This window comes from Sapajus apella, unplaced genomic scaffold (assembly GCF_009761245.1).
Source record: "Sapajus apella isolate SASKATOON/1434 unplaced genomic scaffold, GSC_monkey_1.0 scaffold70, whole genome shotgun sequence".
NCBI lineage: Eukaryota > Metazoa > Chordata > Mammalia > Primates > Cebidae > Sapajus > Sapajus apella.
In genome coordinates, this window is record NW_022437010.1 from 3,856,673 (window position 1) to 3,879,885 (window position 23,213).

The 23,213-nt window shown below is 37.4% G+C and overlaps 1 protein-coding gene across 1 annotated transcript; it reads right to left on the bottom strand.

Moving 5' to 3' along the window:
• On the bottom strand, positions 1-22,657 carry SNRNP48 (small nuclear ribonucleoprotein U11/U12 subunit 48). The gene is made up of 9 exons (XM_032250013.1): positions 22,452-22,657; positions 18,904-19,017; positions 18,537-18,597; positions 17,601-17,675; positions 11,490-11,678; positions 9,967-10,088; positions 7,271-7,359; positions 6,575-6,739; positions 1-3,009 (listed from the first exon to the last, which is right to left on the bottom strand). The coding sequence occupies exons 1-9, from the start codon at positions 22,605-22,607 to the stop codon at positions 2,961-2,963; spliced, it is 1,020 nt and encodes a 339-aa protein (XP_032105904.1). The 5' UTR covers positions 22,608-22,657; the 3' UTR covers positions 1-2,960.
• Positions 22,658-23,213: the final 556 nt, after the last annotated feature.

Genomic DNA, 23,213 nt, shown 5'->3' on the forward strand with positions numbered 1-23,213 from the left:
GCAAATACAAGTGGATTTTATTTTTTTATACTCAGAATGCAACAATGCTTTGCACCATAACCCTTAGACATTCATGAACTCACTAAAAAGAAACAGAAAATGTCCTCAGAAGACGGGGGGAAGACCTATGAACATGTTTATAGAATCAATATGTCTGTACTATAGTGTACATAGGTAATTAGAAAATACTTTTCAGTGTGTTTAAAATATTTTATCTCAAATTTACCATTTGACAATGAATTTTCACTTAAGGGTTTGAGATTATCCAATCAGCTGTACTCAAAAGTGGCAAATACTTGAAGATCATTGATATAATTTAAAATTCTGAGTGCTGAGTTCAGTTTCTTACTGAATCTAACCAGTACCCTGGGCTTTGTACAGCAATTTACTTGTCAATATCTCAAAGTGACCAGGAACAGTGGCTCACACTTGTAATCCCAGCACTTTAGGAGGCTGAGGCCAGGAGCTCAAGACCAGCTGGGGAACATAGTGAGATCCTGTCTCTCCAAAAAAAATTTTAAATATATACTTTTTAGATAGGTGTGGTAGCTCACGCTTGGTACCTGGTGGCTCCCAGCATTTTGGGAGGGTGAGGACAGGAGGCTCATCTGAGTCCGGGAGTTCAAGACCAGCCTAGGCAACATAGCAAGACTCCGTCTCTAAAAAAATAAAATAATTAGCCGGGGTATAGTGGCACAAACCTATAGTTCCAGCTACATGGGAGGCCAGAGCAAAAGGATCACCTGAGCCTAGGAGTTTGAGGCTGCAGTTGAGCTATGGACTGCACCACTGCACCCCAGACAGTAGATTAGAAATGTTGGTGAGAAGGTATCTTAATGGATGGGCAAGATGGACAGCAGCTATAGTAATTATTCATAGCATCACTCTAGACATTAAAAACTAGATCTTATGTGACAGGGCTGTGAAAATGCTTTTGTCAAAATTTAAAATTACAAATTAACAACTATGAGGTTGCAGGCACAGGGGTCACACTGATGGAGGTATAAACCCTGCTCTCAAGTAGCTCAAATCTAATGAAAGGTCCAAAACTCAAACAGGTAAGTACGTAAGATTAATTCATTTAAGGATCAAACAAATGCCTCTTTGCATCCAATTCCACATTTTATTAGTTTGCAGCAGTGATACTATAAAATGTGAGCTTTAAAGAACTCTGGTTACATTTTCAATCTTTTCCTTTCTCCGTACTGTTCTATTTCCCCCCAATCCACTCCTAATTTTCATTTCTTTCTTCTACAAAAAACCTAAATATGCCAATTTTACTCTTCTGTTTCTTCCAGTTAGTAAAATCAATGAAATCATAATTTAAAACAAAATTACAAATTATCACACAATATGAAGCAATATGAAATTCCTGGTGATTCCAGTGGTTTTGATCTATTAAAGCAGCAATTTAATGATTCATCAGTCACTCCCAAGTCCTTGCTTTTACATTTTTAAATGCGGATTTTATATATTTAGAAATTAAGTACAATGACAGCAATATTGGCAAGTAACCTGTTGATTTCTAAGTTATAAGTCTGAGAGCTGTTTCCCAAACTTGAAGCCTAACAGCCAATCTGATCCAAATCCTATCAATCTTTCTGTCATTGTCAGCTACTTACTGAAATAGTAAGATTTCATTTCTACTTGGAAACAAAATATTTAACCTGAGTTTCAAACATTCAAAATATTGCTATTTAGATGTCAGATGCTTAACATTTCATGCCGAAGTTTCACCTGAATGACCTGACATACCATAGAACATACTACTCAGCAACAGAAAAAAACAGTCAACTGACACACAGGGATCGATCGCAAAAATCTGCAGAGTGGAAGAAGGCAGAGTACTTACTGCAGTATTCCATTTACATGAATTCTAGAAAGGATAGATCTAATCAATGGTAACCAAAAGCAGATCTGTGGCTGCCTAGGCTAGGGGTAGAGGAATTGATTGGGAAAGTGGGTATGGGAATTTTGGGGGCAATGAAAATATTTATATCTTGATGGTGATAGTGGTTACACAGAGGTATGAATCTGTCAAAACCCAATAACATATACACTTAAAAATGGTGCAATTAAATATATGTAAATAGTACCTCAATTCTGTTGATTTACAAAACACAACATGAGAGTATATTTTAAATTAAATGAAACATGAATAACTTTTTAATTAATGTGTTATGGATAAAGCTAAAGTTCCCTTTGACCACTCTCCCAATCCTGATTTGCACCCCGATCGCTCATCTATACCCCCTACTTGCTGTTACAACTTTGGTATGGATTCTTCTGAACCTTTAAAAATATATTTACATACATTATATAGCCAGAGAAAATGCACAGTATTGTTTTGTATGTATATATACTTTGTATATAACTTTCTATAACTTGCTATTTTCACTGAGCACTATGTTTCTGAGACCAATCCAGGTCAATATGGATCTAGATTACTTCTTTTAACTCTAATACAGTAATCTATCCTATGACTACATTATATTTTATTTGTCAGGCCACTTCCCTTCAATATTTAGATTGTTTTTCCCTATTACAATTCACCAGTGTAGTGGTAAACAGTAGTTACCACTGGCGTGACGACAGGAACTGCAGACAGTGTTCAAAGGGTTAGCCTTATTTATAAGATGTAGTTTTTTGCAATGAGAATATATTCATGTTTAATTTACATATGATAAATATTGATTTTTTAAAGAATTTTGAGATACATATATAAGCAAAAAAGAACAAAACAAGATCAGTTATAGGAAGCAAACCATCTATTAAAATATAAGGAAAACAAAGTTGTAGGGTATAATAGTGTACTAACGGTTTGAAGTATATTTATTGGAAAATAATAAGCACTAAACAGATCATAAAAACATTCTCCTATGCAAAGCAATTCCAATTAATACATCAGCATATTGGTTATCATGGCATAAGCATAATTAATACATGTACAAGTACTTCATTTATATTTTTTGCTTTCTTCTTTTATGACTATGATGTCTTTCCCCATCCCTGAAACAAAAGAGGTACCAAAAGAAATGGTTATAAATGATGGACATTTTAATATCAGAGCTTTAAAATAATTCAACAGTAATATATACCACTTTCATATCCTATTTGAAATGAATTTTCTAGTTATCATTTACATATACATTATAATTAATTTTAAAGCAGAACTTCAAAGCATAATTAAAAAAAAATCATTATTATTATTCCTATTTCAGTTTTGTCTGTTAGTGGTTTTTTTTTTTTTGAGATGGAGTTTTGTACTTATTATCCAGGCTGGAGTACAGTGGCACGATCTCAGCTCACTGTAACCTCTGCCTCCCAGCTTCAAGTGGTTCTCCTGCCTCAGCCTCCTGAGTAGCTGGGATTACAGATATGCACCACCTTGCCTGGCTATTTTTTGTATTTTTAGTAGAGACGGGGTTTCACCATGTTGATCAGGCTGGTTCTGAACTCCTGACCTCGGGTGATCTGCCTGCCTCGGCCTCCTGAAGTGCTGGGATTACAGGCGTGAGCCACTACACCCAGCCTGTCTCTTAGTTTTCATAATGCATTTTTCATATATACTCTTTAAAAAAAAAAAAATCACTGTTAAATTCTAAATGAATGTTTTACTTGTTCCAGTTTATGTGAGATAAACCAAGTACCTATAATTCAGTCCACCCCAGGTGTGGATATCAAAGATTAGCCTGTTGAAAAGTATTTCTGGTTTATATCCAGTTTATCTTCTTTAAATAAAAATTATTTAATGTTGCCGGGCGCGGTGGCTCAAGCCTGTAATCCCAGCACTTTGGGAGGCCAAGGCGGGTGGATCACGAGGTCAAGAGATCGAGACCATCCTGGTCAACATGGTGAAACCCCGTCTCTACTAAAAATACAAAAAATCAGCTGGGCATGGTGGCGCGTGCCTGTAATCCCAGCTACTCAGGAGGCTGAGGCAGGAGAATTGCCTGAACCCAGGAGGCGGAGGTTGCGGTGAGCCGAGATCGCGCCATTGCACTCCAGCCAGGGTGACGTGAATGACTCTCCGTCTCAAAAAAAAAAAAAAAAAAAAAAATTATTTAATGTTTAGATTTTTGAGGACTTCTAATGTATTTGAGTCAATAGGGATTGATTAGAAATGTCAAAAATTACTTAAGTAGAAGAAGCACTACCAAACCTGAAGGAAGTGAAAGAACACAATTTTAATAATCAAGAATTAGTTTGTGTATGTATAATTATTATAAAATAGCATATGAATCCAAAAGGACTACTAAGCAAATATTTCATTTGTATAAGAAAAGGACTAAGTCATAGCTGGCTTTACACCTAATTAACTGAATGATAGTAAGATGAACAAAATCATCAAACCAATACAATAAGCTTTAATTCCTGATTACCAGTGGCCCTGGAGAGACAGGATATTATTTGATAGCCTAATATTTGACAGTACTGTGTGTAAAAAACAAAGTAAGATACAGACCTTGCCTTCATGGGGCTCACAGTCTAGTAGTGATAATTACCATTAAACTCAAGAACAAATATGAGCTAGGTAGGGTGGTGACAAAATGGATAAGATGATCAGCTTTGCTTGAATGAGTGGGAGAAAGGCTTCAGGAAATGGCTGAGATGGGTGTTAAAAGATGAGGAGGAGTTTATCAAGCAGGCTTTTAAAAAGAGGTAGGCAGCAGAACACAAAGTGGAAAGGCATTGATGTGGCACAGTGTGGATGAGGAACTGTAAGTAACTCAGGCTGGCTAGAGCACAAGTTATGCATTTCATGGGGTAGTAGCAAAATACAAGTAGGTAGGAGCCAGGATCCCAGAAGTCTTGAGAGCCATTCAAAAGAATGTGAATTTTGCCACTTAAGAGTTCTCACTTTTTTTTTTTTTTGAGACAGAGTTTCACTCTTGTTACCCAGGCTGGAGTGCAATGGCGCAATCTCGGCTCACTGCAACCTCCGCCTCCTGGGTTCAAGCAATTCTCCTGCCTCAGCCTCCCGAGTAGCTGAGATTACAGGTGCGTGCCACCACACCCAGCTAATTTTTGTATTTTTAGTAGAGACGGGGTTTCACCATGTTGACCAGGATGGTCTCAATCTCTTGACCTTGTGATCCACCGCCTCGGCCTCCTAAAGTGCTGGGATTACAGGCGTGAGCCACCAAGCCCAGCAAGTTTTCACTTTTTCTGAGATAGGGTCTCACTTTGTTGCTCAGGCTGGCAATGCAGGGGCACGCACATGGCTCACTGCAGCCTTAACCTCTCAGGCTCAAGCAATCTTCCTGCCTCAGCCCCTCAAGTGGCTGGGAACACAGGTGTGCACCAGGTTAATTTTTGTATTTTTTGTAGAGATGAGGTTTGGCCAAGATTCCAGGGCTGGCCTTGAACTCCTGAGCTCAAGTGATCCACCCAGCTTGGCCTCCCAAAGTGTAGAGATTACAGGTGTGAGCCACCAAGCCAGACCGCCAGTAGAGTCCTATGAGTTGACTATTCATTCTAGCAGTATACAAGGGATAGAATCATATGCAGTAAATTTAGAGACAAGTAGAACAATTAGGAAAATGACCATCATTTCATTAGGAACTGACCAGACACTAAGGAGTGGAAGGAAGTATCTAAAATGACTCCTTGATTTCTGGCTTAGGTAATAGATGGGAGTCATCTCTTTAACCAGGATAGGAATGCTGGAGAAAAGGGAGCAGACTGAGAAAAAGGCAAGTTTAGTTATAGGCTCAATGAACTTGAGATCTAGGTACATGCCTTGTAAGCAGCTGAAATATGCTTCAAATGATTTACATTTACTATTCGGTATTAATTCATATCTCTTGAGCTATCAAAATTTTACCAACAAGGACCAAATTGACTGACAAAATTTAGATCTTCTCTCTGACCCCATATACCCTTAATTGACGAATTAGAAGAAAAAAAAGAGAAAGAATAAGAGAAAGGAAGGAAGGAATGAGCAGAAGAAAAGGATCTAGGAAAACACCTGTTTAACACAGTTACATCCTACTTAGACATTACTTTCATATGTCCTATTTAGGAAGCAAGCAAGTAAGAGATAAAAAAGAGAAACCAATATCCAATCACACATGTAGAGAACTATGTCACTAGAGTGATGATTATTTGAACTGAACTATAATGAATGTTAGGAATCATCATCAATTGTTTACTCTCCTTACTTTAACTTCTTTTTTTTTTTTTGAGATGGAGTCTGACTCCATCGCCAAGGCTGGAATGCAGTGGCACGATCTTGGCTCACTGCAACCTCTGCCTCCCAGGTTCAAGCAATTCTCCTGCCTCAGCCACCTGAGCTGGGACTACAAGCGCGTACCACCACACCCGGCTAATTTTTTTGTATTTTTAGTAGAGATGGAGTTTCACCGTGTTAGCCAGGATGGTCTCAAGCTCCTACCTTGTGATCCGGCCACTTTGGCCTCCCAAAGTGCTGGGATTTCAGGCGTGAGCCACCTCGCCCAGCCTCTAACTTATTCTTAAAATCTATTTTCTCAGCATGGTCTACAACAGAAGAGCCTGTTCTACTTCTAAAAAATAGAGAATTCAGTGTTGGATGATGCAAGGTTAGACCCACCTCTCTTTCCTTCTTCTCGACTCACAGTTTTTATCCTTATCTTTATTTCTTTTTCGTTTATGTGGGCTTCTACTCCGATCCCTTCTATGTCGTGAACACTCAGCATCCAAATAGCTTCCACCAGACTGTCGTGAATCTACTGAACCTGATCTCCTTTCTTCATTCCTAAAACACAGAAAAGAACGTTAATCAGTTTGTTTTGTCACTTGTCTCCAGTATACACACACAGACACACCAGCCTAAAGTGCAATATTCTATATCAAACTAATGGTAGATATGGTCTAAATATGCACAATCTTATAACCCGTATCAGACGACAAAGAAACACAACTCTTAACCCATTTATGCCTGAGGTTGCAAGCTTTTGAATTTTTGCAATAAGACCTTGGCGATGACCTTGAGCAGTAGGATATAAAGAAGGCCTACATGCCTGGCGTTCCAATAATGGAATACTAGGCATAAATGTTAATATGTTTTGCTATTTAAATATTTCACTAATATGCTTGTCCCCTGAAAACTGTCAAAGGGTAATGTCAGAACAACTCTGGTATAATAAACCTGAGAACACTGACAAAAAACAATAAGCATTTTGATGAGTATATGGTGTGCTATCAAGGGTTTTAGAAATGCTAAAATTTAACAATTATAACTAAGAGATTGAAGAGAGTATTTCCACCGATAAAGATAATGACATACTTTTCAGCATCATCGTCTGTTTTCTCTTGCTCTTCTTGCCAGTGATTGCTGAGTTCTTCCATGTGCACATTTATCACATCTCGAATCACCTTAGGAGAGGTAAGCACCGAATTTCAGGTAAGAAAACTGCTCAAAAAATTAAGACTATAATGCTAGAAAAACCAGTGCCAATAATCAAATATTTACTAAGCACTATGACAAAAAAGACTGTGGGACATGTGTAGTTCAGAGAACACAGAAAAGGCAATGGTCAAACTGGAATATGAATAGTAGGTAAAAGTTTTATAGCAATATTAAATTTGAAGTTGCCAACTGTACTAACTTTATGTAATAAAATATCTCTTAGGAAATACATAAAGGGGTCATGGTGTATGTAATTTAACTCTTAAAGAATTCAGAGGAAAAATATGTATACACAGAGATCGAGAGAGTGAAAAATGTGCAGACAGAGAGTGCCAATGATAAGTTATGTGGCAAAATAACAGATCACAATGAGTGATCTGGGTAAAGGCAATAATGGGAGTTCTTGGTACTATTTTTAGTTTTGCAATTTATATCTCTGTCAGAGATTATTTACAAATTTTTTAAACCTTATAATTAAGTCATCTTGACTTAATCATATGACTTAATAAGACAAAATATGAAATGTACAGTCACTTCACAGATACTTTCCAAATAACACTATAAATCCCTTACCCATAAGAACCATTGGAAAGTTTTTCCTTTCCTATTTACAAATGCCACCAAGCACAGGATTAGTCACTGCAGAGGCAAAGACAAAACTAAAACAGGAGCTTACGCTTTCCTCATGATTAAACAGAAAATGTTTTCAGAAAAAAGGTATAGGGAGCAAAGGGCAATCTCAAAAACACTGTCATTCAGGCCTGACTCTGTTTCTCCCCACCTTAAAGAAACTTTCAATGGCTCCCAAAGTAAAATGGAACAATATCCAAACTCCTTAATGAAGCCTTCAAAGCCCTCCAGGATTTTACTACATCAGACAGAAATGAGCCTCTAGCCACCCTGGATTACTAATGAGTCTCTGAAAAACTCCTATACTTTTATCTGCTTTTCAGAATGCTAGTTCTTCTACCCAGAAAATTCTTATCTTCCACCTCCCCTCCTCCATTATATTATCCCATGGAAAACCTAAGACATGCTAAGGTCCAACCTAGTGGAGTAACATTAGTCACACACACCTATCTCAAGTTCCAGCTCTCGAGCCTCCCAGCAGGCCTACAAGCCTCCCTCCCTGTCAATAGCTCTACATAAGCTCCTTGAAGCCTGATGTCTGCACAGAACCCACCTAGCTCAGGTCTACCACATAAGAAAGATAAGCAGACATAAAGGAATGTCTCCTGGCTTCTCCCTTTTCCTCAAAGGCTACCTTCTCTATGAAGTCCTTACCAATTTTATATTTCAATTTTTGAAGCTGGGTGATGGGTACATAAGAGTTCCTTAGACTATGCTATCCACTTTAGTATACGTTTGAATATTTCCACAATAAAAGATAAACTATAAAATCATAAAAAATACTAGCAGCAACATTTAAGCTTGAATACAAAGGTTATCAAGAGACCAGACTAAAAACAACTGATGAGCCAAGTATCTTAGGGAGTCTAAGAATCACCAAGGTAGTATGACAGGGACCCAGATCTCTACTTGCAAAGATAAGTCTAATTCTACAAAGGTAAGTCTAAAGTCAGACTTTAATTGTAAAAAGAACAGCATAAAATTTAGAGCTAAGCTGTGTGGTACAGAATATTAGTACAATAAACTAATGATAGATGAGTCAACTAGCACCTCATGGGAATGGTGGCCCTTAAACTCAACAAGATTTAAAATGGCAAAAACAACATTTCAGGTAAGAAAATAACAGGTATTAGGGCATGGAGGTAAGAATAATTATATGCAATTAGATACAGTTTAAGAGACATGCTTGATTAAAGCGAAAGAAAATGCTTTGGAAAAGGAGGCCAGATTATGGAAGGTCTTTTAAATCAGAGAGAAGTAAGAAATAATATGGGAACAATTAGGGAATCGATGAGGAAATTATTTGTAGAGTCTGGGAAAGGTACCAAAAAAATTCACCAACTCTAATAAGCCATTAAATGGCATCTGAAAATAAGTCTAGATATATACCAAGAGACTAATGTATAATGTATATCAACACATTTCTTAAGCCCAAATATTACTAGAGTACATAAAAATATGCTAAGATTTCTACAAAAAAAGTAATAGCTAATATTCTTTGTTTTGCGTGCATTCTGTCAGTCAATTCTCGTAACAACCCTGCAGAGATTATATAATTATTATGAAAAGAAAACATTCAATCTAAAAAGCCCAAATAACTTGCTGAAGTCAAAGAGCCAACAAGAAAGGGCAGAATCAAAACTCAAGGTGAGGTCTACCTAAAGCCCAAACTCATGCTTTTACCCTGATACACTACTACTTTCTCACAAGGTGCTATCTTTTAAGATTGATTGTATGACTGTTTTATATAAGGTTTTTGTACTATGAAAGCCTTTGCCTGCTGAAGGGTGGGTCTAGAAGTGATGGAACAGATACAAATCAGGTGTGGCCACACTGATGACACTTTTAGAAAATTTCCAAAGAATTGTGGAAATTCATAGAACAGATTTAGAAAATTACCTAAGGGAAATTTTTGTTATCAACAAAGATTATGTAAAACTTACCTCAGTATATGATTTCTTGGTTATGTGAACATTCTTAGCTCTATAGGACTGGCGTCTTCTTTTATAATCTCTTACTTCTGCCAGAATTTCAAGATAGGATTTCGGACTTTTTCGACTATTATCTAATGAAAGAATAAAATTATTGTAACCTCCAAAGCTTTTAAATTCTATGAATTATCAAATAAACACATCACAATCCTGTATTTTAACTTGTTTAGAGTAGCACACAAAACATTCTAAATAAACACTGTGTATTATCTCTATACATGGGCTAAGTTTTCTATCATTCCTTTTCTCCAGCCATTAGCTGAACATAAGAGTGCTTAGGTACATAGATTAAAGTAACAACAGAGTTGTAATATTCTTTTTTTTTTTTTCTTTGAGACAGAGTCTCACTCTGTCACCCAGGCTAGAGAGCAATGGAGCGCTCTTGGCTCATTACAACCTCTGCCTCCTGGGTTCAATCGATTCTCCTGCCTCAGCCTCCCAAGTAGCTGGGACTATACGTGCACACCACCATGCCTGGCTAATTTTTGTATTTTTAGTAGAGATGGGGTTTCACCATGTTAGTCAGGCTGGTCTTGAATTCTTGATCTTGTGATCTGCCCACCTCAGCCTCCCACAGTTTAAATATTCTTACAGAAAGAAGGTACATTTAATGTAAAAGTCAGAGCAAAACCTCAGGTACCGAGTAAATATCCCTCAGTATCCATGGAGGATTGTTCAGGAACCCCCAAGGATACCAAGATCCATGGATGCTCAAGTCTCTGATATAAAATGGTATAGTATTTACATATAACCTACACACACCCTCCCATACACTTTACGTCTAAATTACTTTCTTTTTTTTTCCTTTCTTTTTATCTCCTCCCCAAATTAAAGGATAAATTACTTTCAATACCTAATAGAGGCCAAGCACAGTGGCTCATGCCTGTAATCCCAGCACTTTGGGAGGCAAAGGTGGGAGGATCACTTGAGGCCAGGAGTTTGAAACCAGCCTGGCCAACATGAGGAAACCCCATCTCTACTGAAAATACAAAAATTAGCCAGGCATGGTAGCGTATGTCTGTAATCCCATTTACTCGGGAGGTTAAGGCGCAAGAATTGCTTGAGCTTGGGAGGCAGAGATTGCAGTGAACTGAGACCGCACTTCTGCACTTCAGCCTAGGCGACAGAGGGAGACTCTGTCTTTTTTAAAACAAAACAAAAACCTAATATGATGTAAATGCTGTATGAATAGTTGTTAATATATTGTTTAGGGAATTTTGACAAGAATAAAAAGTCTCTACATGTATAGTACAGAGGCAACTACCCATTTTTACTTTTTCCAAATATTTTCAATTCATAGTTGGTCAGATTGATGGATGTGGAACCCACAGATACAGAGGGCCAACTGCATGTCAATATTAAACATTACAAAACCACTTTATTCTAAGGCCAAGTGGCCTGACAATTAAATCATCTTAATAATACTCAATAAAATGATAATGAAGAAATGTAAAGCTATGATGTGCATCTCAAACCTTGATTGATTTTGGCAGCCAAGTCTACAAAGAGATCACTATCATTTTCAATGATCTGAGAATCAGAGCGCTTTTTCTTTGTCTCCTCAACTACGAAATCATACAGGGCAAGACGATCAGCTTGAGTTAGATCACAAACAAACCGTTTGTGATTCAGAGGAACTTCAACAGGCAATGAAGAATAAATCCCTAAAGTAAAAATAAAATCACAAGAATAAACAATACATGAAGCATTGTGAACATAAAATCTAATTATCTTTAAACATGTGCTTTCATAATGCAATTATTAAAAAATTTTTTTCATAAGAATCCCTAACTATACAAAATATCAACCTATGCAATAAATGACAAACAACAATTCTATCCTGAATGTAATATCCATGAAAAAAAAATGAATTATGGATGTTTGCTATTCTCTCCAACAATAATAAAGACAGATCCCAGGAAGGCAGGCAGGAATAACCGTAAGAGACAATTTGCTCTATGAAAACCTTTTGGGTAACAATTTTTAAAAGGCTACCCATCTACGAAAGTAGTTATCTGTTGATATGCTTTTCGCCATCAAAGTTGGGAAAAAATGCTTTTAATAAGTAATATGTATGCATTATAGTCTCTTTGAAAATAAACTATGGAAATATTAAAAACTGTGTAAAAAATATCTTTTTGTATGAGACATCAAGTTAGATGGTCAATATTCAAAATATATTACACTTGTGCAAGGACTTAGAGCTAGGGGCCAAAAAATAATTAATTAAGTAGCAGAAGTCCAACATCTCCTCAGGCCAGAAAAAGACAGATTAAACTGAAACTAAACTCATTTTAATTTCCTGAGGAGGAAGCACAGTGGCTTAACCAAATTAATTGAAAAAAGTTAATAGCAGTGCCCCCCAGTAGTTACAGAATTTTCTAAAATCTGCTCATTAGTGAAAAAAAAGAAAATACAATACCTTGATACGATGTATTAAACACTGAAGAAAATTTTTGTTTTGAGATTCAAATTTTCTCAAATAAAAAAATGATTGGAACTGTAAAAAAAGCAATTTAAAACAATTCTTTCTAGACTTCATTATTCACTAATGCAAACAAAGAACATGAGCTACTAAAGGAATCCTTTCATTGTTTGCTAACTTATTCTAAAGTAGTAACTGGTTCATAGAACAAATAAAATCAGTAGCTCTTTCCAGATACTTATATTTGATAAAGTCTAACCTCATTAAGTTCCTAGGTAGAGGCAAAAGAATTCAAATAAGACCATACTATGAACTAAGCATTACAACAAAAAAGAGGTACTATTTGTCTACATATTAAGAGGAGAGCTGCAATGAATCTGAGGCCAGGGTTTAACAGGGCTATTGATAACAATATATGGCCATTTTTACTAGTCAAAGAATTTTGAATTAGTGGGAAAAAAGGGTTCCCTTTCAAGTCAATCAATTTTATTCTAATTATAGTAGGCATTTAATAATACAAAATTATAAAAACAACTTTGATAAGCCTAATTCCTTTGAATATAGGCTATAAAAATTTGGGAGAAAAAGATTAGAAAATAATGATGTATTACAAACAAGCTCCACATAAACCTTTGCCTATTATTTTTAAACAAAGAAATATAATTTCCTTCTTAAATTATTTTAGCACTTTCTTCAATTTATTCATCTTAAATTTCTTTATGATGAAGACTGATACTTAAATTCCTTGAAATTCAACCAAAATTCCAATTCAAGACTATAATATGTGACAGGTATTAAGATAAAGTTTAGAAATTTGAGTGATACTTTTAAAAGGATATCATTTGCAAAAAGGATACTGAATATCTTTAAATAAGGAGTACACTCAGGTTCCTAATTCCTCTTTATACTCACCCCAATTACTGAAAAAGAAAAAGTACAGGAAAGGTTAAGCAACAAACTGCATTCAGTTCATTCGGAACACAGATATTTCTGACAACAAAAAGGATAAACATACTTAAATAAACTTACATTTACATAAGATGTAAATTTTCAAAATGCACGTTTCTAAGTGATCTAAAGGTACATATGAATGTTCTGTAATTATAATAATTCTATGACCCTTTGACTGTCTGTTTTTGCAGGTTTTTTGTGGCGAAGTATATATAACATAAAATTTAACATTCTAGCCATTGTTTTCAGTGTAGTGTTCGGAGACATGAAGTGCATTCACATTGTTGTGCAACCTCTATCCATCTCTGACCTTTTCATCACCCCAAATTGAAACTCTAATCCATTGTTTTAATAATGCCAATTCTCATTCTTATTAGTCACTTTTGTCATCAAAGGAGATCTTAAACATGTAACATGCAACATTAAATAGTAGTAGAAGGTATTGTCACAAAGATACAAATTCAGAATTTTAGGGAGAATTCATTCAGAGTCAATTCCCTAAGATTACAGATACAGAAATTAAGGGTCATAGAAGTAACATACATGACTTGCCCAAAGTCTCACAAGTGATAGGAACAGATTGGCTCTAAAGCCATTCTATCCTGTCTTTTTAAGTTTCTTTCATAGTATACTGATCTTCACATCATGGCCATGACTCAAACACACTTCATGATACTGAAGTATACCACTTGAATATTTAATATTGAAGGAAAAAGATAAAGCACTACATATAAAATGATTGTTTATGATTGAAATAGCTTGGTTAAAAAATTAACCAAAGTAACTATATCTGAAAATAAGTATGTAGATCTAATGGTTGTTTGAGTTTTCATGAAGTTTAACAGATTGAGAATTCTGTACACTGAATTTAGGCCTGACATTACAGAGGAAATGAAAACATACATAAAACCTTGTCAAAAAACTTACATTTTAGTTATAACAAATAAAATATGAATTAGATGGAGAAATCTAAAATTTCTGATATTAGTCATTCTCCCTTCAAAGTAAATATATCAATAAGATATTTAAAGAAATTCTTGTTATGAGGGAAAAGATCTTAAAATGTCTAAGACATAAGTGAGCCAGAAAAATAATTTGTTTAAAAACTGCATAACTCTACAGAGGATATTTAAAAAAAAAATTTTTTTTTTGAGACAGAGTCTCACTCTGTCGCCCAGACTGGAGTGCAGTGGCGCCATCTTGAGTGCAGCTCACTGAAATCTCTGCCTCCCAGGTTCAAGTGATTCTCATGCCTCAGCCTGCCTAGTAGCTGGGATTACAGGCACGCGCCATTGCGCCTAGCTAATTTTTGTATTTGTAGTAGAGACATGGTTTCACCATGTTGGCCAGGCTGGTCTTGAACTCCTGACCTCACGTGATCCACCCACCTCAGCCTCCCAAAGTGCTGGGATTACAGGCATGAGCCACAGTGCCCGGCCAAAAAAAAAGTTTTTAATAGTGTTACAGATCACATAAAAAGCTACTGTTAACAATTTTTGAATAGTGTGAAAATTCAAAATCAAAGTTCCTCTTACCTATTGAGAGAACTATTCAAAGCAATTCTTTGCTTTTGTAAAGAACTAAGTTCACTGTCCAAATCTACCTTATTACTGTTCTATAAATTAAAAAGCAGAACATTTTCTGAACTACTCATATATAAAAAAACTCATCCATTTCATTATCTTAATATTACTTTCTGTACATTAATTTTCACTTAGAGCATTATAGCTACCAATTATTGGAGCTAGGGCTTCTTTAGCATCCATTATCGCTGTTCCTCTCAACAACTCTAGGAGAGTTTTACATTACAGATAAGGAGACAAAAGCTAAGAGTTGTTGTCATTAATACATGGCCAAGCAGCTACTTTTATTTCTTTCAAACAGGTTTACACCAAGTAGAATAAACAATGAACAGCACTGATAGTCACAATTAGTATGTAGAGATATGAAGTTGGTGATATGCTTCCACTTCATTATGAAAGATATAATAAATAAATTTGAGCAATATCTAGAATCCTAGTCCACAAATTTTACTAAATGTAGGGTTTCTAACAGAAAATCAAACAACTCAGTTCAGAGTTTGTGTCAAAATTCAGAACTTAGTTCTGAATCCACTTTGCTATTATTTAGCAAAGGCAAGTTATTTCACTTTTGTGTGCCTGTTTCTTCACCTATTATGCAGAGGAAAGTATCCGTTTGACTTATCACAAGCTTGTTGTGAAAGAGAAATGTAATTCATAAAAGAGCTTTAGAAAAAAAAGCAGCTTTTAAAAAATAAAAATATGGAAGCCCTTTAGAACACACTAGAACTTAATCATGTCTCTATCAGGCAGTTTGTTTTCTTATATATAAAATGCAGACACTGGATTAGATGATCTCCAAGTTCTCTTTCAACTCTACAATAAATTCAGTAACTCTAACCACTTAAGAGTCAAATAAAGTCCTGTAAGTATTAACCCCTTCAAAAACCAAAAACCTCTACTTTTTTATGGGTACATTACCAGGGGATATGAGTAGAACCAATAAACAGCAGAGGCCAAAAAAGGCTTGACTAGTCACAGCTCAGTAACCTCTCCAAATAAAATGAGAGTCAACTGTCTCCCTCAAAATAAAAAACCTGGAGTTCTGCTGACAGGGGCAAAAGTGGGAACTGACAAAAGTGGGAACAGCCAAAAGAAATGTGCTTTTGGCTGTTGTAGATTACCCATGTAATATAGACAGCTAAGGATAAGATGGTCTTCCTTCTGAAGCCACAGTGCAACTCTAAGACATCAAATCCTGGCTTAGATACTGGCTTAGAACATATTTGGTAAAGATCCTCAACTTCAACAAGGGGGAAAACCAACCATGACTACAGCCTGGTAAATATAATTCAGCTAGAAAAAACAATGAGGAAAAAAAGGTAAGACATCCAGAGAAAGCTACCTGCAGAAAGTTTAAAGAAGACAATACAATGCAGAAATCCTTCTAAGTTGTTCAAGTTTTGGCTAGATGTCATATCTAGGTTCATTAGAAATTTAGATTTTTATTAACTCATTTGTGTCTTTTTTTTTTTGAGACAGAGTCTCGCTCTGTCGTCCAGGCTGGAGTGCAATGGCGCCATCTGGGCTCACTGCAACCTCTGCCTCCTGGGTTCAAGCAATTCTCCCTGCCTCAGTCTCTGGAGTAGCTGGGATTACAGGCACCCACCACCATGCGCAGCTAATTTTTGTACTTTATAGTAAAGATGGAGGGGTTTCGCCATGTTGATCAGGCTGGTCTTGAACTCCTGACCTCAGGTGATTCGCCTGCCTCAGCCTCCCAAAGTGCTGGGATTACAGGCGTGAGCCACTGCACCCGGCCTATGTCTACGTTTTTGACAGATTAAGTTTTCTTTCAACTTCCTAGAAGCTTATGCTTAAAACTTCCAACCTAGTCCCTGCTGAGGTTCCCAAGCAGAAACTCGTTAACCCAGCTCCAAAGCTGGCCATGAAAAGATCTGTTAATAGGAATCCTCTGAAATTATATGTAAAACATTTGTGTTTATACTTTTTTTTTCTGAGAAGGGGATCCCAAGCATTCATTACCTCAAACCAAGTCACTTACTGGGTAATAACCTGAGGGTAGCTGTGGAGACTAATCTCTTTTAGCCTAAACCTTTTCTTTACATTGCATTTCAGCACTCTCAAGAGAGGAAATCTCAGGGTAAAAGAGCCTCACTCAATGGCATTTATTGACTTACACGGGGTTATATCCTGACAAACCCATCGTAAACTGAAAATACCCTTAAATTGAAAATGCAGCCCAGCTTCTGATAAAAGAATCCCTAGGGCTTAAATTCTAATACCTTGTGGTTATGTATTGTTTTCACACCACCATAAAGTTGAAAAATCCTAAATTAAACCATCATTAAATTGAGACTGTCTATATTTACTAAATAATAATTTTTTTAATTAGCCACAAGGCAACCTCACCTATAAATCACCAGGTAATTCAAAGGATAAACCCCTAGCTAAGATAGTGACCTAGTAAGACTCTGGTGTATCTTAACAGGAAATATCTAACAAATGAAGATTGAAACTAAGCAAATTAGCCTAATGTTAAATGTAAAATCTAATCTTTCCCATGTAGCTGTTATCACAGGCTTTTCTTGAAGAAAATTAGTAACATGCTTATAAGAAAAAAATAATAATTTGATTCATTAATTCACTTAAACTGTGATGCCACTTACTTTGATTATAACAATCACTGTCTTTCCCAGCTGCAGTTCTAGCTTGTTTAATTATCTGGAATTGTGAGTCCTTATCTGCCAAAAAAAAAAAATCCATAAATACAATATGAATCATCAGTGACCACAATTAAATGATTAACTGGTTTCTGATCCAAGCTCTCTGGGCATGTGGACAGACCTTCCAAAATCTTAAGAAACATCCACATCCCTGTCTACAAAATCTGAACACAGAATCCTTTCAGATTTATCTACAGCCTAGTAAGTAACCAGACTTCAAGCAGTTCACGCCTATAATTAGGCACACAGCAGCAGCAGCGACAAATTTTAGCGATCAGTAACAGCTAACATTCTTGAAGCCTGTGTTGTAATGGTCACAACTCTGTGACCCCCTAGCTGCCTCCAGATAAGTGCCTGACACTATTCTAAAAATATTACACATATCACTTAATTCTCACAAAGTGCTACTATAACCACCTCCACTTTAAAGAAATTTAGGCAACAAACAGGTTAATTACCTTGCTGAAAGTCACATCTGTTCATGATAAAAACAGGAGATGAATCAGGACATTTTTTGCCAGAGCCCAAGACTTTAACCTCTATATATGCTGTGAATCCCTGGAACAAATGTCCATCTTCAGTCTTATCCTTCAATCTGTGTCACAAGCTCAAATTTTTGTTTTAACTGAGAAGGAAGGTGTCTGCTCTACTGTACAAAGCTTTGTAAGGTTTTCACTGCCTATTAACACAGGCCTGGTCTCTAAACTTCAGATTTTGTGAATTAGTTTCCTTGTACATTAATTAATTCTACATTCTCTTAAGGTACTAAATGCCCTTCCTAATTATAAGCATACTTAAAAAAATCCATTCTTTTGATAATGGAAAGATGGAAAATCAATACCTACACTAAGATATTTTTAAATTATACTTAATACTTACTCAAAGTAATTGAAGGTATCTTCACATTCTCATAGAAAAACTCAGCATTATACATTTCACCCTGAACAATAAAAAAAAACAAAAAAACAAACAAACAAAAAAAAACCTTAGTGTTCTTAAGTATCAGATAATTGACTATTTTAAGATTTGACAGAAACAATAGATCAGTATTACTTATTTCTCACAATTTGTGAAATTAGGAAAGTGCCATCCTACCTTTCAAATAAAGGCTATTATTTTATGTCAGAGAGCCTCATAATATAACTTCTAAAAATTGTGAATTAACGTGTGAAACGCATGACATATATATAATATAGTAAATATATGGTACCTATGACATATATATAATATGGTAAATATATGGTACCTCTTCTTCTTTGGTATAGCCCATTTTCCTCAATCTACAAGATGCCACGTGCTTTGCTAAAGACGATTTAGGCATGTGATGATTGGAATCATAAGGACATATCACAACTTCATCCTATAAAAAAATAAAACAGAAACAAAGAAAATAGGTACATAATATTTAAATAATTATTCCCATTAAATGTTTACTATTTAATTATGTAACAGTACTGTCTAGTGCATCATCTTCTACAGGCCTCTCTCAACCCCCATGTGGGTATGCATTGAAGAAAAAAAAAAAAAAAACACCCCTTCAACCCCTAACCCCCTAAATGCCCCTGTCTTCTCTCTACTCCTTCAAAGCCTAGCTCTGAAAGATGTGTTTACATTCACTGTTTAAACAACCTCACCTACAACCATTCCTCACTCACTGCCCCACTGAAACCAGTCAATAGGTCACTAACAACCTTGCTACTAAAACCAAAGAATATGTCACTGTCTTGTCATATCTGAACTCTTAGAAGGTCACACCCCAGTTGTCCATTTGTCATCCTGAAACATTCCTCACGTTCTTTCTACTTCTCTGGCCCCTTCTACTTGATCTCCTCTAAATATGTGTCTTCCTTGCTCTATTTGTCCCCGTTCAGATGCTCGTTTTCATGTAAGTATTGATATAACCACTGACTTTACTATTTACTATATGCTTACTGAAAGATCTCAAGGCTACAACTCTCACTAAAGTGAGGACTCCCAAAATTTAGATCTTTATACCTTGTTTCTCTCCAGTACCATACGCTAAAGACACTAAAAGTTCATCATGAACAAAAATAAATTCATTATATTTATCATCTCTTATCCCTCAAACCTATTCCTCTTGTACTTTTCTATTTCAGTGAAAGGTCCCACCTGCTCAAGCAAGAAACCACCTCTTTTCCCTCATCACCCACATCCAGTCAATCACCTAGTACTGCCAATTTAACTCCTAAATATCTCTGAAAATCCCCCAACATCTTCCATTTCCACTGCCACTTCGCAAATTCAGGGTATCACATCTGTCTCCTGAAATACAACAGGCATCTCGTGACTGCGCTTGCTCAATCTCTCTCATGTTCTCCCCCACCCCATCCAGTCTTGCTGCCCTCCCCTTCATTCTCCATCCTGTAGCTGGTTTGAATTCCAGCTCTGCCACTTACTGTCTGCATGAAACTGGGTAAAGTACTTAATCTCTCTTTGCCTTATTTTCCTCATCTATTATATAAAATGAAAATAATAGCAGGACCTCTCTTACAAAGTGATTGTGAAGATTTAAAAAACTATACTTAAGTTTATACACATAAAGGAATTCAAATAGGACCTGGTACATAGCAAGCATCCAATAAATGTAAGCAATTATTATTTTATTAAAAGGTAAATATGATTATGATATGCCTGGCTTAAAATACTTCCATACTTCCCCACTGCCTTCATTTAAAAAAAAAAAAAACCTAGATTTTCTAACATAGCTGACAAACACCTTTGAGATCTGGCCTCTACCCACCATCATCATTCTGCTCTAACTCCACAATCTATGCTCTAGCTATCCTTAACTACTGAGACTTCCTCATTTGGTCACTCCCTTCTCTCTGAACTTCTACACATGCTGTTGATGCTTCCCCTCTCCCCTCACCCTCCTGCTTCACCTAGCTAATTGAGCTCACTTTTATTTATCGGCTTAGAATTCACTTTGTGCAGGGAGCCTTCATTGACCACAACTTTGTCCACCACAGCCTACAATAAAGTATACTACGGCAAGTCTAACTCCACCCATCATAGACCCATGATAACAATGGTTGAGTTCTCTGTATTCTCCCTCAGCACCACCAGACAACAAGCTCGGTCAGGACCAGGAACTATAACTGTTGTTCACTAAATTCAGTACTAAAACACTGGTGGAAATGTGAAGATTCACTATTGGATTGCACTCATTCTAAGAACTATGGATGTCACTAAGCAGTATTTTCAAACCAAGTCATTCTCCTGACTATCCAATATTAGTTTTGCAAAAATTAGATGTAAACCCACAGCGGATGGTCAGAATTTGGGAATTTTACAAGAGTTTTAAAGAGGCAGCATAGCGATCAAGCACAGACTCACTGGAGCCACAACCTGAGTTCAAATCCTACCTGCCATTTACTAGCAGTGTATTCTTGGACAAATTATCACCTCTATGTCCCTTTCCTCATCTATAAAATGTGGCCAACAATACCTACTTCATAGGGTTATTATGAGTATTGAATGAAGTAATGTAAGTGGCACAAACAAAGTGCTATTTAAATGTTAATACAAGGAATCCAATGTTACTGCAATGCTGAGTAAACAATGTATAAAAAGGTCTGGTAAGCCCCACTCCAATGGAATTCCCAGCTTCAAATACTCCTCTAAATGAACAATAAAGATTTTTTAAATTTCCACTATGCTTTTAATACAATAAATAATGAATGGTATACACAGAAATCAAATATATTTTAAATGTCTCTGGGGAATCAGTGATGTCACTTAAACCCAGGAAAAATTATTACAGCCTGGTAAACCCAGAAATAATACTAAAAATAATGAATTACCCCCATTGGAGCACTTCCCTTCCTCTCAGACCACCAAAAAACACCCCACAAACAAAAATCATGATTGTTCACTCTAAATACACTTGCCTACATTTTTTAAAAAGCCATTCTAATGTCCAAGAGAGTTGCCAGTTACCATCTCTTGGTGATATCCTTTAATAATCCTAGAATCGGTGCTGTCCCAGTCAGAAGTGTCCAATTTTAAGGCATAGAAAGGCTAACTGGCAAACTTCCAGCTCTCCTGACAGGAATCTGGTGCAACTGCGGAATCCGTATGACAGATGACAATGCAAACCGCCAATCCTGCTGCAGCGCTCTGAGACCCATTCACTTACTTTCTAAATAAATACCAAATCTGCCATTCCCTCCTCACTCGTCGCATCTTGACCTGAGTTTTGTTTGTGTTTTAAGGCAGGGTCTTGCTCTGTCGCCTAGGATGGAGTGCAGTGTAGCCATCTCCGTTCACTGCAGCCTAGAGGGCCTAGCGATCCTCCCGCCCCAGTCTCCCGAATAGCTGGAGCCACAGGCTCACACCACCACACCCGGCTAATTTTTGTACTTTTGGGAGGCAAGAGGTTTCACCATGTTGCCCAGGCTAGTCTCGAACTTCTGGGCTCAAGCGATCCTCCCGCCTCGGCCTCTCAAAGTGCTGGGATTACGGGCGTGAGCCACCGCGCCCGGCCCCTCTTTTTCTTTAAACTCGAAGTTCGGCGGGAGCGCCGCACAGGAGGTCACCGTGGAGCCTTCGGGAGGCCCTCGCGCGCCCCAGCCCGGGACCCAGAGACGTCGGGGTTGCTCTAGCGCCCGCTGCACCCCTCGGGACCCTCCGGTCCCGAGCACCCACCGCAGCGCTGCATACGAACGGGGACTCCTCGGCCTTCCCTCCGCGGCTGCCAGTGCGGATCTCCCTGTGCCACAGAAGACCACCGGCCGACAGTCCCCGAAACGGCCCCGCGGCCGCGCTCCTCACCTCCGCCGCCTCCTCTTCCCCGGGATCCAGACTATCCAGGTCCCAGCCCAGGGACGCCGTCACCTCCTCCAGCGTCCGGCAGCAGCTCTCCACGAACTCGCTCAGCTCCTCCTGCAGCTGCCGCCGCTGCTCCACAGGTGGAGGCTCCCCCTCCATGGCTGCAACCCACCAGCCAGGAGGAAGCGACCGGACCGCAGACGTCGCGCGCGGGCTTCTGGGAGCTGTGGGTGGGGCCAAGCCGCCACGTGACTATAGGGAAGAGCCTATAGGGAAGAGCCCCGAGAAGGGCGGGATTGTTATTTTGAAAGGCGTTTTCCGATGTTTTCTCAGCTCGCGGCTGCTTTTGCGCTGTCCTTCCCTGAAAGACCTTCGCCCTCCTGCACTTTTTCAGAAAAAATGGTTTATAACTACAGAAAAGTTTTTTAAATAGTACAATGAGCTTTCGCGTATCCGTGCTTCAGCTCACTGAACATTTTGCCACCTTTCTCTCCATCTCGTCTCTCCACATTCAAAGCCTCACCCACTTATTTTTGATGAATTCTAAGTTGCAGATTCTTCACCCCCAAATACGTTAGCATACATGTTCTGAGAACATTTTCCTGCGTAACGCAATACGTGAGCAAACCTAAGAAAATCAGTAATTTCATAAAATCATTTATTATACAGTTCATATTCCAATATCCCCATTGTCCCCAAAATTCTTTCTATAGCAGTTTTGTTTTTCAACCCGTGAGCTATAGTTATTGTCTCTTTTAATCCATA